Below are 19,455 nucleotides of genomic sequence, written 5' to 3' on the forward strand. Positions count from 1 at the left end.
ACACACACACACACACACGAATTATAGCTACTAAAATGATGCCAGCTTTTAATCTCTGGGGTGAGATACATTTTGCTTGATTTCTGTTTTTTCTGTATTTGTTGGGTGTTCTACAATGCATGTTTATTCCCTTTGTAGTAAGAAGCCGGGACACTCACCCATTTTCTGAGAAGCCAGAATTCCCCTTCTCACCTTGGCAGACCCCACAACTCCCAGCCCCTAGTCCCAGAGGGAGTCTGTGGAACAAGCACAGGTCTCACCTCTGGGTATGTGTCAATGGATCACTAACTTCCTAGCCCCCTGTCTTCCAACAGAGTCTATCTGTGCAAGTTTCAGAGCCTGGGTCATGGAGGTGAGGGGTGAGGGTCTCCCTCTGTCATTTTGCTCCCACCAGCCCCAACCCCAGTGCAGTGGCTGACCCAGATCCTAACTGCCAAGCATCAGGTGCCTGGCACATGAGACTACTCATGGGACCCCATTTCCTAGCTGTGTGGCTTTGGGCTAGTTGTCTAACCTCTCTGGGCCTCTGCATCCTGTAATGGGACAGAGTTAGTACCCACCTCCTGGGGTTGCTGCAAGGGCAGAACGAGCTGATCCCCTCACTGGCCTGCCTGCCTTCTCTCTTCCCCCAGGAAGCTCCAGGACTGGCAGGATGGGCTCAGCCTGTATCAAAGTCACCAAATACTTTCTCTTCCTCTTCAACTTGATCTTCTTTGTAAGTATGTCCCATGCCGCCCTGACCACCTCCGAAAAGATTCTCCTCCCAGGGGCATCCCAGCCTGACTCCTTCCAGAGCCGACTGGGCCGGGGACTGGGGGGATTTGGGGGGTGGGGACTAAGGACGAACTATCTCCAATGGAACCTGCTGGGGGTAGCAAGGAGATTCCCAGGCATTCCCAGCTGGTCCTTTGACAAAGCACTAGATTCCTGACCCGGCCTTCCCCTCTCCTAGAGCACCCAAAGCCTGGGCTGGCCAGGGCTGGAGGTGGGTATGGGGAGGGAGAGGAGAGCCCCTGGGCATCCCCCTAATTCAACAGCAGGAGCTGCTAGAAGAAGCCTCTTAGCATCTCTCTAGTCCTGCCCTGGACCCCACCCTGCCCATGTGAAGAACTGACCTGTTACAGTTCGAGGCCCCAGTTGCCCCATCACACCCCCATCCCTGTCGTGGGAAGGTATGTCCCTGAGCTCTCATAGAGTAACCAACAGGGCGCCAGGCTTTGGGCTAGCGAAGGGCACGTACCTCCTTCCCCAGACCCACCCCAGCAGATGGGCCGTCCAGAGGTCAGCTCTGTGGACATTGACCGCTGATTTTCCCAGGGCCTCGGTTTTCCTCTCTGGCCTGGCACAGACCGCTTCTCGCCTTGGAGTTGCCGGGATGGTGGGGTGTGTGTGAGTGTGAGAGTGTGTCGTGAGGGGCAGTGCCCTGGAGAGGACTTCATAGCCTAGGAGTAGCGTTGGGGGCACTGGCTTCTCCATGTTGATGGTCTACCCGATAGTGTTAAAAAAAAAAAATCAGGTTGTACAGTAGGATGTTTCTTATGATCCAAAGTTTTAAATGTACATAGTCATAAAAAAGTGAGTATTTTTGAGAGGAGAAGAAAATACCTCTGAATGTTAATGTTGGAATTCTTGGGAATTTTTATTTTATTCTTTATGCATCTCTGTATTTTCCCAGTTTTCTACGGTAGATATGAATTGCTTGTTAGGGGGAGGGGTACATTACAAGTTACATGGTTCATGGGAAGTTTGGGAAATCAACAAGAATCATTCTAAATTCCCCTTCAGGCCAGACATGGTAGGTCTTGCCTGTAATCTCAGTGCTTTGGGAGACCGAGGCAGGAGGATTGTTTGAGGCCAGGAGTTCTAGATCAGCTTGGGCAACATAGCAAGACCCTGTTTGTCCACAAAAAAAAAAAAAATTAAAAAATTCCCCTTCATGACTTTAACCCAATGCACAGACATGTACACGTGTGTTCCTGGCACCTGCACACAAGTGTGCACACATGCATGCACACACACAGGAAGCCCTGGTACTGCCTGCCTTGCTGTTTGTCCACCCTGGCCCTGGCCCCAGCTCCCTCCTGGAGGACCCTGTGAGGCCCCACTGTGGCTCTGGCCCTCTGCTCATGGCAGCCGGGCCTGGAACCCACCCCAGGCCAGGCTTGGGCTTCCCCAGCTTGGCGGTCAGGTCCCTCCTGGCTGCCTTAGGACTTTGGGAAGCAGCTGCCCATGCAGACAAAGCCAAGCTTTTCCTGGCAAGCACTTGGTGTCTGGGCTGAGACCCAGCATAAAGGCCTATAGGCCAGGACTGGAGGGTCGGGGAGAGGGGGAGCACTGTCGCTCTGTTCCTGGGGGCTTTAGGGACTAGAGAGATGGGTCTGGGCTCTGGCCTAGTACTAGGTCACGGAGCTTGGGTTTCCGGGATAGAGAAACTTTCCTTCATGCAGTGGGGGTTGGGGAGACCCCAGTAGAGAAAGGGAGTGAGGTTGGTGGTTTCGGCCAGGGCGTCCCTTTCTGTCCTGCTCTCAGGCTGCCCTATGGAACCAGGGACTGGAAAAGCTGCTCTCTGGCCAGGGCGTGGCCTCCTTTTGGCTCTTCCAGGGGGCTGGCAGGAGTCAGGTGTTAACTGTCTGTGTACTGGGGCCCAGGGTGATCCATCAGGAGGCTGGAGGGGGAGAGGAGGAGCTTGTATAACAGGAGGGTGAGAGTGAAAAAGGAAAGCTGGAGGAGGCACAACGGGCTTGTTTACTCCTCAACAAATGTGTATGTGACACCTCAGTATCTTCAGATGTTCAGGGCGGAAGAACCCTGATTGCTATACTTCCGGAGCCTGTGTCCTAGGGAGCAGTGGGCTTCCATCAAATAACTACTCAAATGCATGAAAAATTGCAGTTGTTGGGGGTACTGGGAACAGATAGGCTCTTTGGAAAGCAGATGAGGCTCTTGGCCTGGTCATGGAGGTCAGCAAAGGCTTTCTGGGGTTCTGGGTGTGGCTTTGGAGAGGCGGATCCTGGCAGCGGGGCCAGCCAGTGAAGGCAGAGTGCGCCTCCCCAGGCACAGACTGGGTCAGCCTGCCTCTTTGTTTTATGCACATCGGGAGGGGTTAAGTGGTTGGATTTGTGGTTTGGAAAAATCCCCGTGGCTGCTATGTGTGCTCGCGCCTGCGCGCATGTGCACCTATATGTCTTTGCCTACACTCCTCTAGACTCCAGACTCCCCAGCACATTGCCACTTTTCTCAGGTCCAAGGGAATGCAGAGGCGCTGGTGCTGCGGCCATGCTGGGGAAGGAAGCTCTCTGCTCTGAGGGTCCTGCCTCCTGGCTGGGTCCCATCTGGGGATTGGAGAAGGTCTGGGGAGTGATTAATATGGGGCCTGCCCCACAGCCCCAGTCTTGGTTCACAGAGAAAAAGCGGGTGCCATGGTGCCTTGCCCATTCTGGTAGGCTGTCCAGCCAGGCTCTGGCTCTGCCACAGCCCCGTGGCTGATCCAGCCACACCTGCCCATCAGGCTGGGGTCATCAGACCTGCAGAGGGACTGAACGGGTAGCCCTGGGGACTTTGCTCTCCGGGTTCCTCTTGGCAAGCTGAGGAGCCAGCTGAGTAGTGTGGGGTTTTGATCTACCTGGGATTATGTGTGCCTAGAGGGGATTTTCTGTCCTGCCTCCCATTCCCTTTCAGTGGGGGCTGTCCTCCCTCCTGTCCCACCCTGTGAATGCGGGAGGGAACAGGGCAGGGGCTCTGCCCACATGGGTCTGAGGTGCAGAGGGAGCAGACGTGGGCCTGAGCACTGGCCCCTGCCTCGCTGTGCTGTGGGGTGGTGGTGGGCTGAGTAGGGTTGCAGGAGTCTTGGGGAACCAAACTCCCAGGTCCTGGAAAGCCCCCATTTCCCCCAGCTATGCAAATTAAGGTGGACCCACCTTCCAGCAGACCCTTCTCCTCCCCAGTGTCTCAGGGGCTTTTCGGTCCCGAGACTGGCTTTCTGGGTGAAGGCCGAGGATGGATCCAAAATATCCCTACAGCTCACCTGTCACCATCTGGTTTCCAGTACCTGATGGATAAAATCAAGGCCTCATATAAAATTCCCTGTGTATAAAATGAGGACAATTACAAGGCCCATCTCACTGGGAGAGAGGAGAGGACATATAATACCTCAGTGATGATTCTGGTGGGAGACACTGGGGGGCAGACATGGGGTCATCACTGTCCCTTTGTGGTTGTAGTCATCAGCCACAGTGGTCTTTAAGGCAGCAAGTACAAGGGTAACAGGAGAGAGGCAAACCCCTACCGAGCCACCTGGGCCCTGGGGCAAAAGGAAACATCAATAATACTGATACTGTCAACATTTTATTTAAAAGTTTAATAGTTCATTAATCGTGGATTTTTGGCCTTTTTTTTTTTTTTTTTGTGAGATAGAGTCTCACTCTTGTTGCCCAGGCTGGAGTGCAATGGGGTGACCTCGGCTCACTGCAACATCCGTTTCCTGAGTTCAAGAGATTCTCCTGCCTCAGCCTCCTGAGTAGCTGGGATTACAGGCGCCCACCACCACACCCCGCTAATTTGTTTTATTTTTAGTAGAGACGGGGTTTCACCATGTTGGCCAGGTTGGTCTTAAACTCCTGACCTCAGGTGATCCACCTGCCTCGGCCTCCCAATGTGCTGGGATTACGGTTGAGTCACCGCACCTGGCCCTTAATTTTCTTTTTAAAGTATTGCTGCATGGCCGGGCGTGGTGGCTCACGCCTGTAATCCCAGCACTTTGGGAGGCCGAGGCAGGTGGATCACCTGAGGTCGAGAGTTCAAGACCAGCCTGACCAACATGGAGAAACCCCGTCTCTACTAAAAATACAAAAATTAACCAGGCATGCTGGCGCATGCCTGTAATCCCGGCTACTCAAGAGGCTGAGGCAGGAGAATCGCTTGAACCCGGGAGGCGGAGATTGCAGTGAGCTGAGATCGTGCCATTGCACTCCAGCCTAGGTAAAAAGAGCGAAACTCCATCTCAATAAATAAATAAATAAATAAATAAATAAAGTATTGCTGCAAAATATTATTTCTCTTGATTCCTGAGTTTTTGATGCTCCCTCATGTGTTATACCTGAGGCAGGTGCCTTGTGCCTTGGGCCGGTCCTGGCTCTGGTCTTTCATAATGATAGAATGAGACTGATAGAGACCCTGCACCCAGGCCAGCCCCGGGCTCAGGGCTCTAAGGCAGCTGCTGGCCTCAGACCTGAGATTATGGGATGATGGCTGAGGTGGGAACCCAGGGCTGGTGATACAGGTGGGAGTTTCAAGATGGGTCATCCACCAGGTGGGTCCCGTCCAGGCCCCCACTAATGGCCAGCCTTGTGGACTGACACAGGGCCACCCCCACCTCCAAAGGGAACCTGCACCTTTGCCCAGATGGCAGGCACTTGCCCAGTCTTCGCCAGCTTTGTGGGATGGTGGATCTTGGCTGGGACTCCACCTGGGGACATGAGCTCAGCCCTGGTAGATGGGAGAGAGGCAGGGAATCCCTGGGCTTGGGATCCTTTTTTGTAACCCCTCATTCATTTTTTCCTTTATGGGGGGACAGAAGGAGGGGGTCTTGCCCTGTCACCCAGGCTGGAGTGCCGTGTCATGAACACAGTTCACTGCAGCCTTGACTTCCCTAGGGTCAAGTGATCCTCTCTCCTCAGCTTCCCCAGTAGCTGGGACTACAGGCGTGCACCACCACATTGGCTAATTTTTAAAATTTTTTGTAGAGTCGAGGTCTCATTGTGTTACCCAGGCTGGTCTCAAACTCCTGGGCTCAAGTGATCCTCCTGCCTGGGCCTCACAAAGTGTTGGGATTACAGGCATGAGCCACCATGCCTGACCTTCATTTTCCTTTCTAGTCCTGCATTTGCAGTTTGGTTCATGAGCTCATTCATTCCCCCAGCTGCTTAGCACCCAGTGCTATAGAGCTGCTGGGGATACAGAGCTGTCTCCAACCAGCCCTGCCCTCAGGGAGCTCTCAGTCTAACCAGATAAACTAACACAGCAGTTAGACCCAGTGGGAATGACTAAGAAGAGCCGGACAGTGGTTACAGCAGAATGGGGGCACCTGAGTTTGCCTGAGGGGGTCAGAGAAGGCTCCTGTGCCAGGTGGCCCCGTTGTTCAGACCTGGGGATGAGTTGGGCTTTGATGTTCAAGTCCACGGAGGGTCTTCCTTAGAGCTTTTCTTTTTTGGGAAGCTCCTAGGCCCTGAACTGGGTGGAGTGGGGGGGATGAGCTGTGAAAAGGGCCAGGAGATGCGGCAGGAAGGGTGCCCCTGGCAGGAGGCTGCACCAGGAGGCTCGGCTGAATCACACATGGTGGAGCGGGGCAAGATGGGAGGTCGGAGGGATTCCCTGCCCAGGGTCCTGGTGTCTGGCTTGCTGCGGTGTGGGACCTGAGGCCATCTGGACATCCCTGGGCTGGAGAAGGGTGGAGGTGGTACCCTCTGTGGCCTCCTGCCCTGCCCACTCTGACTTGGGTTGCAGGGACAGCTGGCGGGGGAGGGCTCTCACCCCATCTTGGCTTGGCTCCCCATTAACGGCTCCATTCTCCTTCCAGATCCTGGGTGCAGTGATTCTGGGCTTCGGGGTGTGGATCCTGGCCGACAAGAGCAGTTTCATCTCTGTCCTGCGTAAGAACCCCTCAGCTTCCCCAGACCCAGGCCCACTGGAGAAGGGAGGGCCAGGGCGCAGGCACAGCTGTTCCCATCAGTGCTTCGGCTTCAATGCCTGTTGCTTTTCCCGCTGACCTCAGGGATGTAGCCAGGTCCTGCTGCCGACCACTGCCCATGGCTCTTCTCTGTAAGGGTTTCCAAAAGGAATTTTCTCTTCTTCCCCAAACAAAGCTGCTGTTGTCTGGGAGAATCACTGGAGATGAGGGAGGCTTGTTTTCTCTTCCTGGCCCCTTTCCTTGGCCCTGACCTTAGGAAAGCCTCTTACATTCTCTGTTCCTTCACTTGCCCATCCAGCAGAATGTAGACAACAGTCCCTCCCATTTCACAGAGATGTAAGAAAGATAGTCGGGGGCTGATGAAGCGCCTGCTGTGAGTGGTGCTTCGCTATGAGCCCGGCAGCAGCTTGGTGGGTCAGGTGTGTGCACGGATGAGGAAGGTTCCAGGCACAGTCACCAATTATCATGCTCCTCATGTGCCAAGCAGTTTGTACCGATAAACTGTCTTAATCCCACCACAGCCCTGTGAGGTAGATACGTTTCTATTCCCGCCTTACCAATGAAGAAACAGAGGCTCAGAGAGGTTAAGTCCCTTGCTGAAGTTCACACAGCTTCTAAATGGTGGGTGTGGGACTCGAACTCCAAGAGCTTTGGTCCTAAATGCAGCACAGGGCAGGGTGAGCCACAGTGTGGAAACCCCTTCTCTCACTCTTTAGAGGCAGAAGAAAAGAGGCCCAAGGCATTTCTGCAGGAATAAGAGCCCTTCCGTGCCTGCTCGGCCTCCTCCAGGAAGCCGTCAGGGCCTGCTGCGCTGACCTCTCAGGGGCTCCCTGTGGTGGAAGGGAGGTACAGCAGAAGCCCCCGGGGGACAGCCGTGCCACTCCCCTCGTTGAGTGCGGCCTTGGCTCACTTCTCCCAGCAGCTGCCCAAGGCAGCTGGTTTGGAATGTGGCCTGTGACAGCTGCTTGATTTACATAAAGCGGAACCTGCCTAGGATGTGATGATGGAGAGGCCACATCTGTCCCCCCGGCCCCAGGGGCTAGGCCTCCTCTCCAGGAGATGGAAAGCAAGGATGATCCACACTCTAGCCACATCTGATGCACCCCGGGGCTCTCAGTCTTACCCCCTTTCACCCTCCATTCTGGGGTTAAGGTGGGTGGGCGACCCATGCCCCCCACACTCTCCTGGCCTGTGTGACACACCCTCCTTGGCCCCATGAGGCCAGCTCTCTACTTCCTGAGTCATGGCCCAACCCAGCAGGCTCTGCACCCCAGGGCAAAGTCTAGAGGCCCAGCCTGCCCACCCACATTTCTGCCCTCTGCGCCCTGCCCCATGGCTGGTGCAGTGGGGGTGAGCTTGCTGGGTGGGGAGAGCTTCCTGCTGCGGCTCTGGCCTCCTCCCTGTTCGGGTCTGACAATCTCAAGCTGGCCAGATCTTAAAGGTCTACTGTCTGCAGTAGAGGGTGCATTTTACAAATGCTTCAGCCCAAGCCCCACCCGCCCCGAGGGACCTGACGGTCGGTGTGCGTGGGAGCCTGAGCGCTGGTGTTCTCTAAAAAGTTCCCCAGGTGGATTCCCCAGGCAGCCAGGGTTCAGAAACACTGATCCTCTAGCCCGGTCACTAGGCACTTGTGTAAACTGAGGCCAGAGGTGGGGAAAATGACTTGCTAAGAGTCACGGAGCAGCTGAGGGGCAGAACTGGGGATAGCTCTTTCCCTGCCGAGTTGAATCCCTGCTCTGAGTTCATGGGGCTGGGCGTTCCTATCCTCATTTTACAGAGGAAGAAACTGAAGCACAGAGAGGCATCGTAACTTGCACACAGCAAGCAGGTAGGGGAGCTGGCTGCAGATGAGGTAGCCTAGCTTCCGGGCCCGTGCCTTGAACCCCTGGACCACATGGCTCTGCAGCCACATGCCACTGGTTAGTACCTTAGTAAGAGGAAGCACTCTGCAGTGAAGAGCAGACTCGAGCCTGACTGCTGGGGTTCGATTCGCGGCTGTGCTGTCCACTAGCTGTGTGACCCTCAGCACATTGCTTCACCTCTCTGTGCCTCCTCACCTATAAAATGAGGATCGTAGTAGAGTGCACTTTCTGTGGTTATTGTGAGAAATTAAATGAGCCTCTCGTTTTTATCTGAAAAGAGTTTAGGACAGCCCCCAGTGAAAACCCCTACATACGCGATGGTGAGCTAAATTTTATAATACAATTTAATCCTTTTGCCATCTTCAAGGAGCAGGCTTTAGACCCATTTGACAGAGAAAGAAATAGAAAATGGCTTGCCCAGGGTCAGAGCGTGTTGGCGCAGAGCTGGGATTGGAATCTACTTTTCTTGATCCCTCGTCCCTTTCTGTTTGGGCCACCTCCTTTCTACCTTCCTGGTCCCTTCTAGGCCCAGGAAGACTAAAAGGTGTTTTGTTTTGTTTTGTTTTTGCCATGCCCTGTGGATGGCCTACCCCGGAACATACCGTCACCTACTTCCTAAGTCAGCTTGCTCAGATGTGGGGTAGGCCTGGGATCCTGGGGGGACAGGGAAAGGCATCAATGAAATGTTCTGAGATACGGAGACCTCGCAGTTCGTCTGGTCTCCCGGGGGAAGGATCTGAGTTGGGGTCTCAGCCCTGGGCCTTGCCTGCCAGGCAGCTTACAGCCTGCTAGCCTCTCTGAGCCTCGGGGTCCTTGCAGACAAATCAGGATGTGAGTACAGCCGCAGAGGGCGGTTGGTGAAATTAGGCAGGATGCTTTGGATAAAGGGCCTTGTTTGGGGCTGGCACACGGCAGCTGTCTGGGCAGTGCCAATTTCTTTTTTCTGGGAGTAGTCACTGGGAGAAATTGTTGGAAGCCAAACCCAGGAAGTTTAGGAAAAGTGGAATTGACAGCCTCTCCCTGCGCACGCTGGTAGCTGGGGCTCAGTGCCAGGAGGTCCCCACACTCACCCTGAGGAAGGTGGGGGGCTCCTGTGAGGAACTGGGTGGAGGAAGCCTGAGAGTAGGGAGGGTTGGCCAGAGCTCTTCCTGAGCTCCAGAACATTCTGTCTGTAATCAGGAAGTGGAGCTGAATCCCACAGACTCCCTCCCATCCTCCAGCTTGATTGTTATTCCTTAAGGGCAATAACGCCCGTTGGGGACCAAGGTGGGGACCTCGGCTTCTCCAGGATCCCCAGGGAGCCATGGCCAGCCCCAGGCCTGTATTCTCCCTGCTGATGGTCAAGGGGTTGGTCCTGGCTGTGCCTCAGTGCTTAGGGGCGCAGGTGAAAAATGCAGGTCCTTGGCCTTCTGCTGGGAGCATCTTGGTCGGGTTGTAACGGACGCAAGCATCTGCATCCCTAAGAGGCTCCTCTGATCCACACTGCTCTCCAGCCTTCTGGAGATGCCAGCATCTTCACCCTCCAGGTGTGTCCTCTGCTGGGGGTACAGCGTACCCATGCTGGTGAGCTAGAGATGACATGAGCTTTACCCTGTGTGATGGGTTGGGTGTCTTAGGAAATGTTGGCCAAGTGCCCCTGCTGGATTCCTGACCTCCACCTCCCAGAATGGGCCTGTCCACAGGTGACTCTAAAGAAGGTCTTAGCCATCAGACCCATCCCTGCACCTCCTAAGCGTCATTTCCTCCCGGGCTCCTTTCTTGCTCTCACTGGTCCATTCTCTCGCCTTCTTTCCAATCTTCAAATACACCCAGCTCCTCCTTCCTCAGGCCTTCGCACCTGCTGTGCCCCCTTCCTGGAATGCTTTTCCCACAGATCTTTGCTTGGCTGACTTCCTCATTCACGTCTTGGCTCAAATGTCACTGGCTCAGGCTGGCCTTCCTCGACCCATTCCGACCCTCTCCCCGACGGGCAGTTCTCTGCAGTGAGTCAGCTTTGGTATCTTCATGGCGACCAACACAACCAGAAAACCTGTATTGTGTACTTTTTGTCTCCACTCCCCACCCCCAAATGTCAGACCTTGTTAGTCACTCTTCTGCATCCCCAGCAACTGGCACGGTGCCTGGCATGAAGTGGGCACCCAGTAAACATTTGTTGGCTGAATGAACATGCATCACACCTGTAGCAATACATGTGCCCCGTGCATCAGCAGAAAGGGTGTGGCATTGGAGGTTTGCATATTTTCAAATTCCAGCTCAGGCCCTTGCCTGTGCGCCTTTCTGAGCCTCAGTTTTCTCATCTGTGAAAGGGCCCTGCTAGTGCCTGCCAGGCAGGCTGATGTCAGAATTGGAGACGGCGTGTAGAAAACCCCTAAGGCGCAGTGAGTGGGCAAGAAAGGCTGGTGTTTGTTATTATATGGACAAGAAGGAAGGCGGGTTAAAAGTCAGCTTGCAATCTTAACGTCCGTGGCCCCTGGAGAAGCAGTCAGCCCTTTGTCTGTCAATTCCGCAGATCCTCACTGTGCCCAGCACCTCACTGCCAGAGGCGCTGTTCGAGCTGAGAGTTTCCTGGGAATACAGCAAAGCTTCTGCCCTCATGCACCTCAGGTCCTTGGTGGAGGGGGAGAGCAGACAATGAGCAAGAAGAATCAGTGAAATGTAGTCTGTTCAATCCTGAGAAGCGTTACGAAGAAAATAATAAAGCCGGGAAGGGGCTTAGGCTGGATGAGGGTGCGGATTGCAAATTTACTGGGGGAGGGACACAGGTGGGAATGGGGGTGAGCTGGTTCCCTGTTGGGCAGTGAGAAGCCAGCAGGGGAATGCAGCTGACCCCAACACCCTGGCTCCAAAGTGGGGATCGGGCAGCAGACCTGGGCGGTTAGGCCAGGTGTTCATACCTGCTGGGCCCACTGACTTTGTACTTAGTGAGTGTGCTTCTTCTTCCCCCTAGAAACCTCCTCCAGCTCGCTCAGGATGGGGGCCTACGTCTTCATCGGCGTGGGGGCAGTCACCATGCTCATGGGCTTCCTGGGCTGCATTGGTGCCGTCAATGAGGTCCGCTGTCTGCTGGGGCTGGTGAGTACGGATCCCTCCGCAGCTGAGGCCCATTTCCTCTCATCCAGCCGAGTGCAGCCTGAGCACGTCGCTGGCCGTAACGCCGGGTGGAGAGCGTCTCCCGAGGCATGCGGGCTGGGTGCACCTGGTCGGGGACCCACAGCTGACTTTGTGCCTGCTCTGTGTCCCCAGTACTTTGCCTTCCTGCTCCTGATCCTCATTGCCCAGGTGACGGCCGGGGCCCTCTTCTACTTCAACATGGGCAAGGTAAGCCCCTCTCTCCCTTCCCCCTCACTGGGCTGGACCAGCCATGTGGGGGGTTGACCTTGAGTGTGGGGGATGGACATGGAGCCCCCCAGTTGTCACAGACAGACCCAGTAGGTGTCAGGGACGGCCTTCTGGACACTATTCTTTGGGATCAAATGGGGGAGTGTTAGAGGAGAAGGCAGCAGGTGTGGGCAGTGCCTGCCGGGCCTGGATCTCAGCCTGACCACACTGCTTTCTAGCTGTGTGGCCTTGGGCAAGCTGCTTGCGTCTATGTGTCTGTTCCACCATCTGTAAAATGGAAACAGTAAGAAAACTGAACTCTCTGAGTGGTTACAAAGATTATTCGAGATTATCTGAGTGAAACACATAACACATGGCACCATAAGTACTCAATAAATGTCATTCTTGTTATTATGAAGATACTTTAGCAACTATTCAATCCATGCCACTCACCCACAAATGAGGTTTAGAAGGAGACCGTTAATAAAAACATCAGTCTTGTGTCTGAGGGGAGATGTTCAGCTTTCAGAAACAGAATATCAGACTTACGGCGGCTTAAACTTGAAGGACATCTGTGGTTGACTTGCCCGGAAGTCTGGTTTCGAAGCTCAGAGGCCGTGGTTCTGGCTGTTCAGCATCCTCGCTGGGATGGCTTTCCTGCGTTATGACACTTACCTCGTTGTTCCAAGATGGCTGCCACAGCACCAGGCACGGCGTCTGTGCTGCTGTGGCTGGAAGATGGGGAAGTGGGCAGTGCCAGACATTGCCATCCCTTTTATCAGAAAAGCAAGCCCTGCTTGGGCGCAATGGCTCATGACTGTAATCCCAGCACTTAGGGAGGCAGAGGTGGGAGGATTGCTTTGAGACTAGCCTGGGCAACATGGTGAGACCCCATCTCTACAAATCTTTTAAAATGCTAGGCATCGTGGTGTGCACATGTGGTCCCAGCTACTCAGGAGGCTGAGGCAGGAGGATCCTTGAGGCCAGGAGGTTGAGGCTACAGTGAGCCATGAAACAGAGCCTGGGGCAACAGAGTGAGACCCTGTCTCAAAAACAAAACCCTCCAACAGACTTCCCCAGACTGGGTTACAAAGTCACCCTTGGTTGCAGAGGAGGCTGAGAATGTGTCAAACTTTCAGACTCTAAAGACAGAGGCACAAGAGAGAAAGGAGCCAAGAATGGCTGTTGGGTGAGCCAGTTAATTGTGAGTCACGGTTATTGTGTAAGAAGCACCTACTGTGTGCATGTGGCATCTTCTAGAAGCTTTCCATACATCATCTTGTCCTCACAATGGCTCTGCAGGGTTTTATGTTGACAGATGGAGAAGCAGATGCTCTGAGATGAAGAGCAATAACAACATTGATAACAGTGGCTCTAACCCCCACCATCCCTCCAGTTGAGTTCATGCACAGCATATACCAAGTACAGTGTTGACCACGTCACGTGACACTCCTCTCGCTGATCCCCACTAGACCCTCTCAAGGTTGTGGGAGAATCTCCGTCCTGCAGATGAAGGAGTAAGGTCAGCCTAGGCTCCCTGACTCCGATTCGAGTTCACTTGTCCCCAGACCCTGCTGCACGTGGCCTGTGGCCTAGCAGACCCTTGGGGTCCCTGCTTCCAGTGCCACCAGTTCTTGTCCACCAGTGAGGGTGGCAGAGCCGGCAGCCAGTTGGGCTCCTGCACGTCACCACTTGAAGGTCAAGTTGCCTGAGATCCCTCTTGGAAGGTAACTGAGAAAACACTATACCAACATCAACATCAGCAACGAACACTTAATAGAACTTAGAACTTAATAGAACTTCAACAAGACAAGATACTCTTGGTAACTAAGGGCTAACTTGGGCACTGAGCTTCCTGGCAGTCAAGGCAAAAGTGGAAAATAGTGGATTTTGTAGATGAAAAGCAGCTTGTTTGGCTATGAGACAGGAAGCCAGCAGTTAAGGGAGGGAAATTCCTTTCCCAGAAAAATGGTTGTGGGGTCAGGTCTTCATTTTTGCCCTATGGCACTGGAACTTCTTTAGTACCCAGTTAGTGATATAAACAGGGTGGATTAGAATCAGGCCTCAGTGAGCCAGCTTCTATGACTCAGAAGCTGGTCGCCTCTACAGGGATCTCGTGCAGTCTGTGTGATTCACCATCTCTCAGTAATAAAGATGGCACCCACCGGGTTGGCACCAACCACATGCCAGGAGCTGAGCTAGAAAAGTGAGCTGACATACACGTTTCAAATTTACAAACATTTTCCATTTGAAGAAACTGAGACCCAGGAAAGCAAAGTGACTTTCGGCCACTGACACACGCAGCTTTGGTGCATCAGAGTGGGGATTTCCATCCTGCTCCCTCGGAGTCCGAGGCCCATGCCTCCCTGTACACCGTGCTGCCCTCCTGTGGGCTGTTAACTCTGCTTGGCTGATGATGATGAGCTTAGACTCACAGGTGTCCTGTCAGTCCCAGAACAGGACTTGTTTGGAGATTTGGGTTTCCCAACCCCATCCAGGCTCTGTGCATTGCACGACCGCCCCCATCTTCCCCTCCAGAGTCCACACCCCCTAGTCGCAGCCTGCCTCACCTTCGTCCACCACCACCTTTTCTGGAAGGCAGGGGGACATTTTCTGGCTTTGCTGAAGAAGTTCTGATGCCACTGTATTGCCCAAGTTGGAATGAACGATTTCTTTCTTCTTTCCCAACGCGTCGTAAATCTCAGTGGAAGACTAAACATACTTTTGATGGTGTTTATTCTGGCAGACAAGGCTCGGCATGGGGGTGGGACTTGTCTGAACCTAAGGAAGAAAGGCCTTTTGAAAGGAGATAGGGCTCCTGTGCAGGTGGGTGGGAGCGACCCTGCTGTGGTCTCCAGGGCTGCCCTTTGTCCTTCCTGCCCCTGCCACCCGCAGCCACTGTTCTCAGGGCAGCGATGGGGAGGTGGGGGACCTTGGCATGGCATGTCACCTCTGGAGCCTTGGGTTCTGCTTCTATAAATCGAGAATAAACCTGTCTCTCCCTGCCCTAGCACCCAGGCTGGAGTGAACACAGACTGTGATACTTCTATGAACATGCAGAGTGGTGTCCAAGGGTCTCGACTATGGAACCACTGCTCTGACATTCTGGGCATGCTACTCAGCCTCCCTGTGCCTCAGTTTCCTCATTCGTCAAACTAGTAACAATATAGGCCCGCTCACTGTCCCTTCTCTACAATTCTGAAATCCAGAAAAGCACTTTGAAAACCAAAAGTAGGCTGGGCGCGGTGGCTCACACCTGTAATCCCAGCACTTTGGGAGACCGAGGCGGGCGGATCACGAGGTCAGGAGATCGAGACCATCCTGGCTAACACGGTGAAACCCCGTCTCTACTAAAAATACAAAAAATTAGCCGGACACGGTGGTGGGCACCTGTAGTCCCAGCTACTCAGGAGGCTGAGGCAGGAGAATGGCGTGAACCCGGGAGGCGGAGCTTGCAGTGAGCCGAGATTGCGCCACTGCACTCCAGCCTGGGAGACAGAGCAAGACTCCGTCTCAAAAAAAAAAGAGAAAAGAAAAGAAAAAAGAAAACCAAAAGTAGCATTTGCAACTCATTTGATGGCAAAATTGAACCTGAACAGAAGCAAGGCTGTGTATGGGCTTTGCCTGCCCCATTAGGGCATCCCTGGGGAAATAGAAATGGGAGTCATTGCAGGCTGCTACCCCAGCCCCCACTGGCGGGTGTGATCTGTCCCCCCAGGCCCTTTCTAAAACCTGATCCTGTCTGGAGCCGGAGCCCCCAGGGGCTGCCTCGCAGCACTTGAGAGATGAAGAGCCCTAACATATGAGAAGGGTGTCGTGCGGCGCCCAGCCAGAGGCCGATGTTGCTGGCATCGTTGCCAGTGTTTATTATTATTGCTGCCATTATTCACTTCATGAGGGCCTGGTAAGGGCTCAATAGGTGGCAGCTGTTCCTGCTGCCCTCGTTGTCAGCAGAGCAAGGGCTGTGGGAACCAGGATTTGGGCGTGGCACTAAGATCCTCATCTGCTTGTTTATCCAGCCTCTGGTGAGCAGAGCCCAGCTCTGGGATTCAGGGGCCCTGTGTTTTAGTGTGGACTCTGCCGCTGATTGCTGTGTGGCTTCGGAAAAGTTACCCAGCCCCTCTGATCCACAGGCGAGCTCTTGGGCCATGCCCAGTGCAGGCAATCAGGGATTCTGACTTGTTCTCTCTAGACAGTGGGGGTGGGAGGGGTGAGAAGGAAGCAGATGCAGTTTGCCCTTCCCTGTGGTGTGAAGGAGCTGAGCTGGATGCACTTGGCTGGCCATACCTGTGCCAGGGAGGCCCCTGAGGCTCTGAGAGCTATCAGGCTTAAGGAGAAGACATTGGAGGGGAAGGGGCTCACTTGGCCTGGCTGGGAGCCAGAGGTGGGGGCTGTGACAGTGGCAGTGGCTGGTCAGACAGCTCCCCAGAGATGTTGGTCAGAGGAACTGTGATTTCCTTCTCGTCCTCCTCGCTCTCACCCTGAAAGCCCCAAATTGCTGGTGCGCATATACTCTCATGTGTGAGACGCAGGTGGCGAGACAGGTTCCTAGGGGACAGTGTGGTTCTCTGTGAGCTGTCTGCTTGCTGAATTAGAACTTCCTGATTCTCAGGCTTGGGGTTCTCTTGTGATGGGGCAGAGGGAGGAAGGGCAGCTGGAGCTGGGGACAGGGAGAGGTGACCTTTCTCTTCCCTGTTGAGAAGGGAATGGAGAAGTCCAGGCCGCTCCTCTGGAAAAGGATTATGGAAAGACACTTGGGCTAGAATCTCTGAAGCACACACTGGTCACTGGCTCCGAATTCTGGGGTAGCTAGTTATGGGGCTTGCAGCTGGACTTGCAGGAAAGATACAGGTGGTCACAAAGACTAAATGCTCCCACCACCCCCTTTATGGCCAAGAGCCCTCATTTCCTATCAGGGTACTGGGATGCAGCCTCTGAGCTGGTGTATCTGTATTCTAGCAAAGCATTTGCCAGCATCTCCTGTGGGAAACCTGGAGAGGACAGGAAGATGTGGGTCCAATTCATGCATTGGTACCTCATTATAAGGGGTGATTTCACACCTTAAAGAGCATGGTGAGAGGTCTGCACAGCACCCCAAGGGGCGGGCACAGAAGCCTGAAAAGTTACCCTGGAGACGTAGTCTGGTCTCAAGTATCTGGATGAGATGTGTCCTTCAAGAGAGGGATTTGATTTATTCCTGTGGTCCCAGCTGGGACTTAGGTAGCTGGGAGAGGAGGAGGATGTGAACTAATACAGGTGGGTAGAAGTCATTTGAGCAGAACTTAAATTGTATCAAGAGCCTCCCAACTCCGCAACATGCTCTCTTGTGAGTTACTGAGTTCCCCATCACAGGGAGCATTTAAGCAGAGTCTAGAAAAGCGTGACTCTTACATTTGGATGATTTTCTGGATTCAAAGGTCTCTCCTAACTCTGACTGTGAAAATTCACACTAAAAGGGGAGGTCAAAGCGCAGCATTTGGGTGGGACGTGAGTAGAGCCACGCAGAGGACAGCAGGGTCACGGGGAGGCGGCGGGCAGCTTGCCGAGGCTAAGATCCTGGGGCCCTGGAGCTGCACAGATCAAGATCTGGTCATGTCTCCGCTGCTTTCTATCTGTGTGATCTTGGGAAGTTGCTCCAATTCTGAGCCTCACTTTTCTCTTCTGAGAAATGGGGAGGAGGGAGACAGGGAAGACAAGGCTGGCTTCCTCGGCATTCAACCTATGCAATCGCACAGGATGCTCTGCTGTTGCTGTATTGAAATTCTTTTTTTTTTTTCTTTTTGAGATAGAGTCTCGCTCTGTTGCCCAGGCTGGAGTTCTCAGCCCACTGCAACCTTCACTTTCTGGGCTCAGGTGATCCTCCTGCTTCAGCCTCCCGAGTAGCTGGGACTACAGGCACGTACCACCATGCCCAGCTAATTTTTGTGTTTTTAGTAGAGATGCAGTTTCACCATGTTGGCCAGGCTGGTCTCAAACTCCTGACCTCAAGTGATCTGCTCATCTCAACCTCCCAAAGTGTTGGGATTACAGGTGTGAGCCACCACGCCCGGCTGAACTTCTTAATAATTTTTAAACGAGGGGCTCTCCATTTTCACTTTGCACTAGGTGTAAATTATGCAGCTGACCCTGGGCAGGACTCTTTATGGCACGTGACAGTGACTCAACTGAAAGTGGCTAGAGCCAGCAGAAGGCTCAGCTGTATCCAGGTTCCCAAAAGCTGCTGCTGTCCCTCTCTACCCTTCAGCCCTGCCCTCCTCTGTTGGCTCCCTTCTCGGGCAGGCTGTCCCCCGTGGAGCCTGAAGGTAGCCCAGGTCCTCATCCTACCACATGGATGAAAAGAGGGCTGGGTGTGTGAGCGTGGATCTCAAGCCCATCTCTGAACCACTCACCGTGCCTGCGATGTGGATGGCACTGAGTGGCAGCCCAGGTCTTTTGCCTGCCTCTGGCATTGAGGGAGTGGGGCCTCCCCAGCTCCATGGAGAAATAGAAAGGTGGTTACACCCAAGGAGTGAGTTTCTGCAGGGCAGGCAGAAACAGTGGAGCGGTCCCTGGGGGGACGGAGGGAGATCATGAATGTCTGCTCCTGCTACCTCCATGTCCTTTTGGTCTCAGTAGCTACCTGGTTGCCAGGGTGACCTCCCTGTACTCCCAGCACAGGCCTCCTGAGCGTTGGGGTCCCAGGGCATCAACTCCAAGCTGAACCAGCCCCTGTGGCCATGGTCCTCGTGGCCCAGGTGTGTCCCTCAACCACATTCTGGACTGAAAGATGTTGTGGTGTTTCCATGGAAACCACCTGTCTAGGTGGAAACCACCCAGCTTCCATCACCTTCTCATTTCAGGGGGCCTGGGAGAGAAACAGGGAAGTCCAGGCTGCTGTGACAGCCACGCTGGGGTTTAAACAGAGTCTCAGTGCAACATGTCGTGAGGAAGCTGGGTGGGTGGGGAGGATGTGGGCGAGGCAGCTTTCTGCACAGATGCTTCTGGAGAACCCATCCTTTCCACACCATGGGGATCACCCACCCATTGGGGTTGAGAGGTGGACCTGAGATGTCAGATCGGCTGGCAGACAGCCTAGGCTATGTGACGCAGGCAAACCACTTAGCTTTTCTGGGCCCTGGTTAAAACTGGGTATGGCCATGTGGTTTAAATGCCAATAAAGCTTAATAGGTAAAAACCTGGGTTCTGAAATCAGCCAAGCCTGGGTACCAACGTCACTTCTTCCACATGTTGGCTGTGTGACCTTGGGCAAGTTAATTAACCTCTCTGGGTTTGTTTTCTGTGTCTCTATAATGAGGGAATGGGGTGAATACCTAGGCCATAGGTCTGCTGTGAAGATTCAGTTGAGATAATACATTTAAAGTGCTTACCACAGCACCAGGTACATAACAAACATTTGATAAAAGTTAACTACTATTAGTGTTGTGATTAATTACTGACAGGAAAGCTTTGTAAATTGCAGAACTCTGTATAAGGTGTTTTGTTTTGTTTTGTTTTGTTTTAAAGTATCATGCTGAGAGCTTTATTGAGAGAAGGGCAGGGAGCATCATCGGAGGCTGGTTTCCCAGCATTCTTTTTTTTTTTTTTTTTTTT

The 19,455-nt window shown here is 53.6% G+C and overlaps 1 protein-coding gene across 2 annotated transcripts in view; it reads left to right on the forward strand.

The window, feature by feature from the left end:
- The window catches only part of CD82 (CD82 molecule), a 90,188-nt gene that overhangs the window by 36,995 nt on the left and 33,738 nt on the right, over window positions 1–19,455 (forward strand). The window contains exons 2-5 of one of the 2 annotated variants that reach the window (XM_012001356.1): window positions 633–715; window positions 6,575–6,647; window positions 11,495–11,619; window positions 11,791–11,865. In XM_012001356.1, the coding sequence (XP_011856746.1) occupies window positions 653–715; window positions 6,575–6,647; window positions 11,495–11,619; window positions 11,791–11,865 (336 nt within the window). In that variant the 5' untranslated portion in view covers window positions 633–652. The remainder of the gene's footprint in view (window positions 1–632; window positions 716–6,574; window positions 6,648–11,494; window positions 11,620–11,790; window positions 11,866–19,455) is intronic. The other variant, XM_012001355.1, reaches the window with a different exon arrangement.

This window comes from Mandrillus leucophaeus, unplaced genomic scaffold (genome assembly GCF_000951045.1).
Source record: "Mandrillus leucophaeus isolate KB7577 unplaced genomic scaffold, Mleu.le_1.0 Scaffold66, whole genome shotgun sequence".
In the NCBI taxonomy this organism is placed as follows: Eukaryota; Metazoa; Chordata; class Mammalia; order Primates; family Cercopithecidae; genus Mandrillus; species Mandrillus leucophaeus.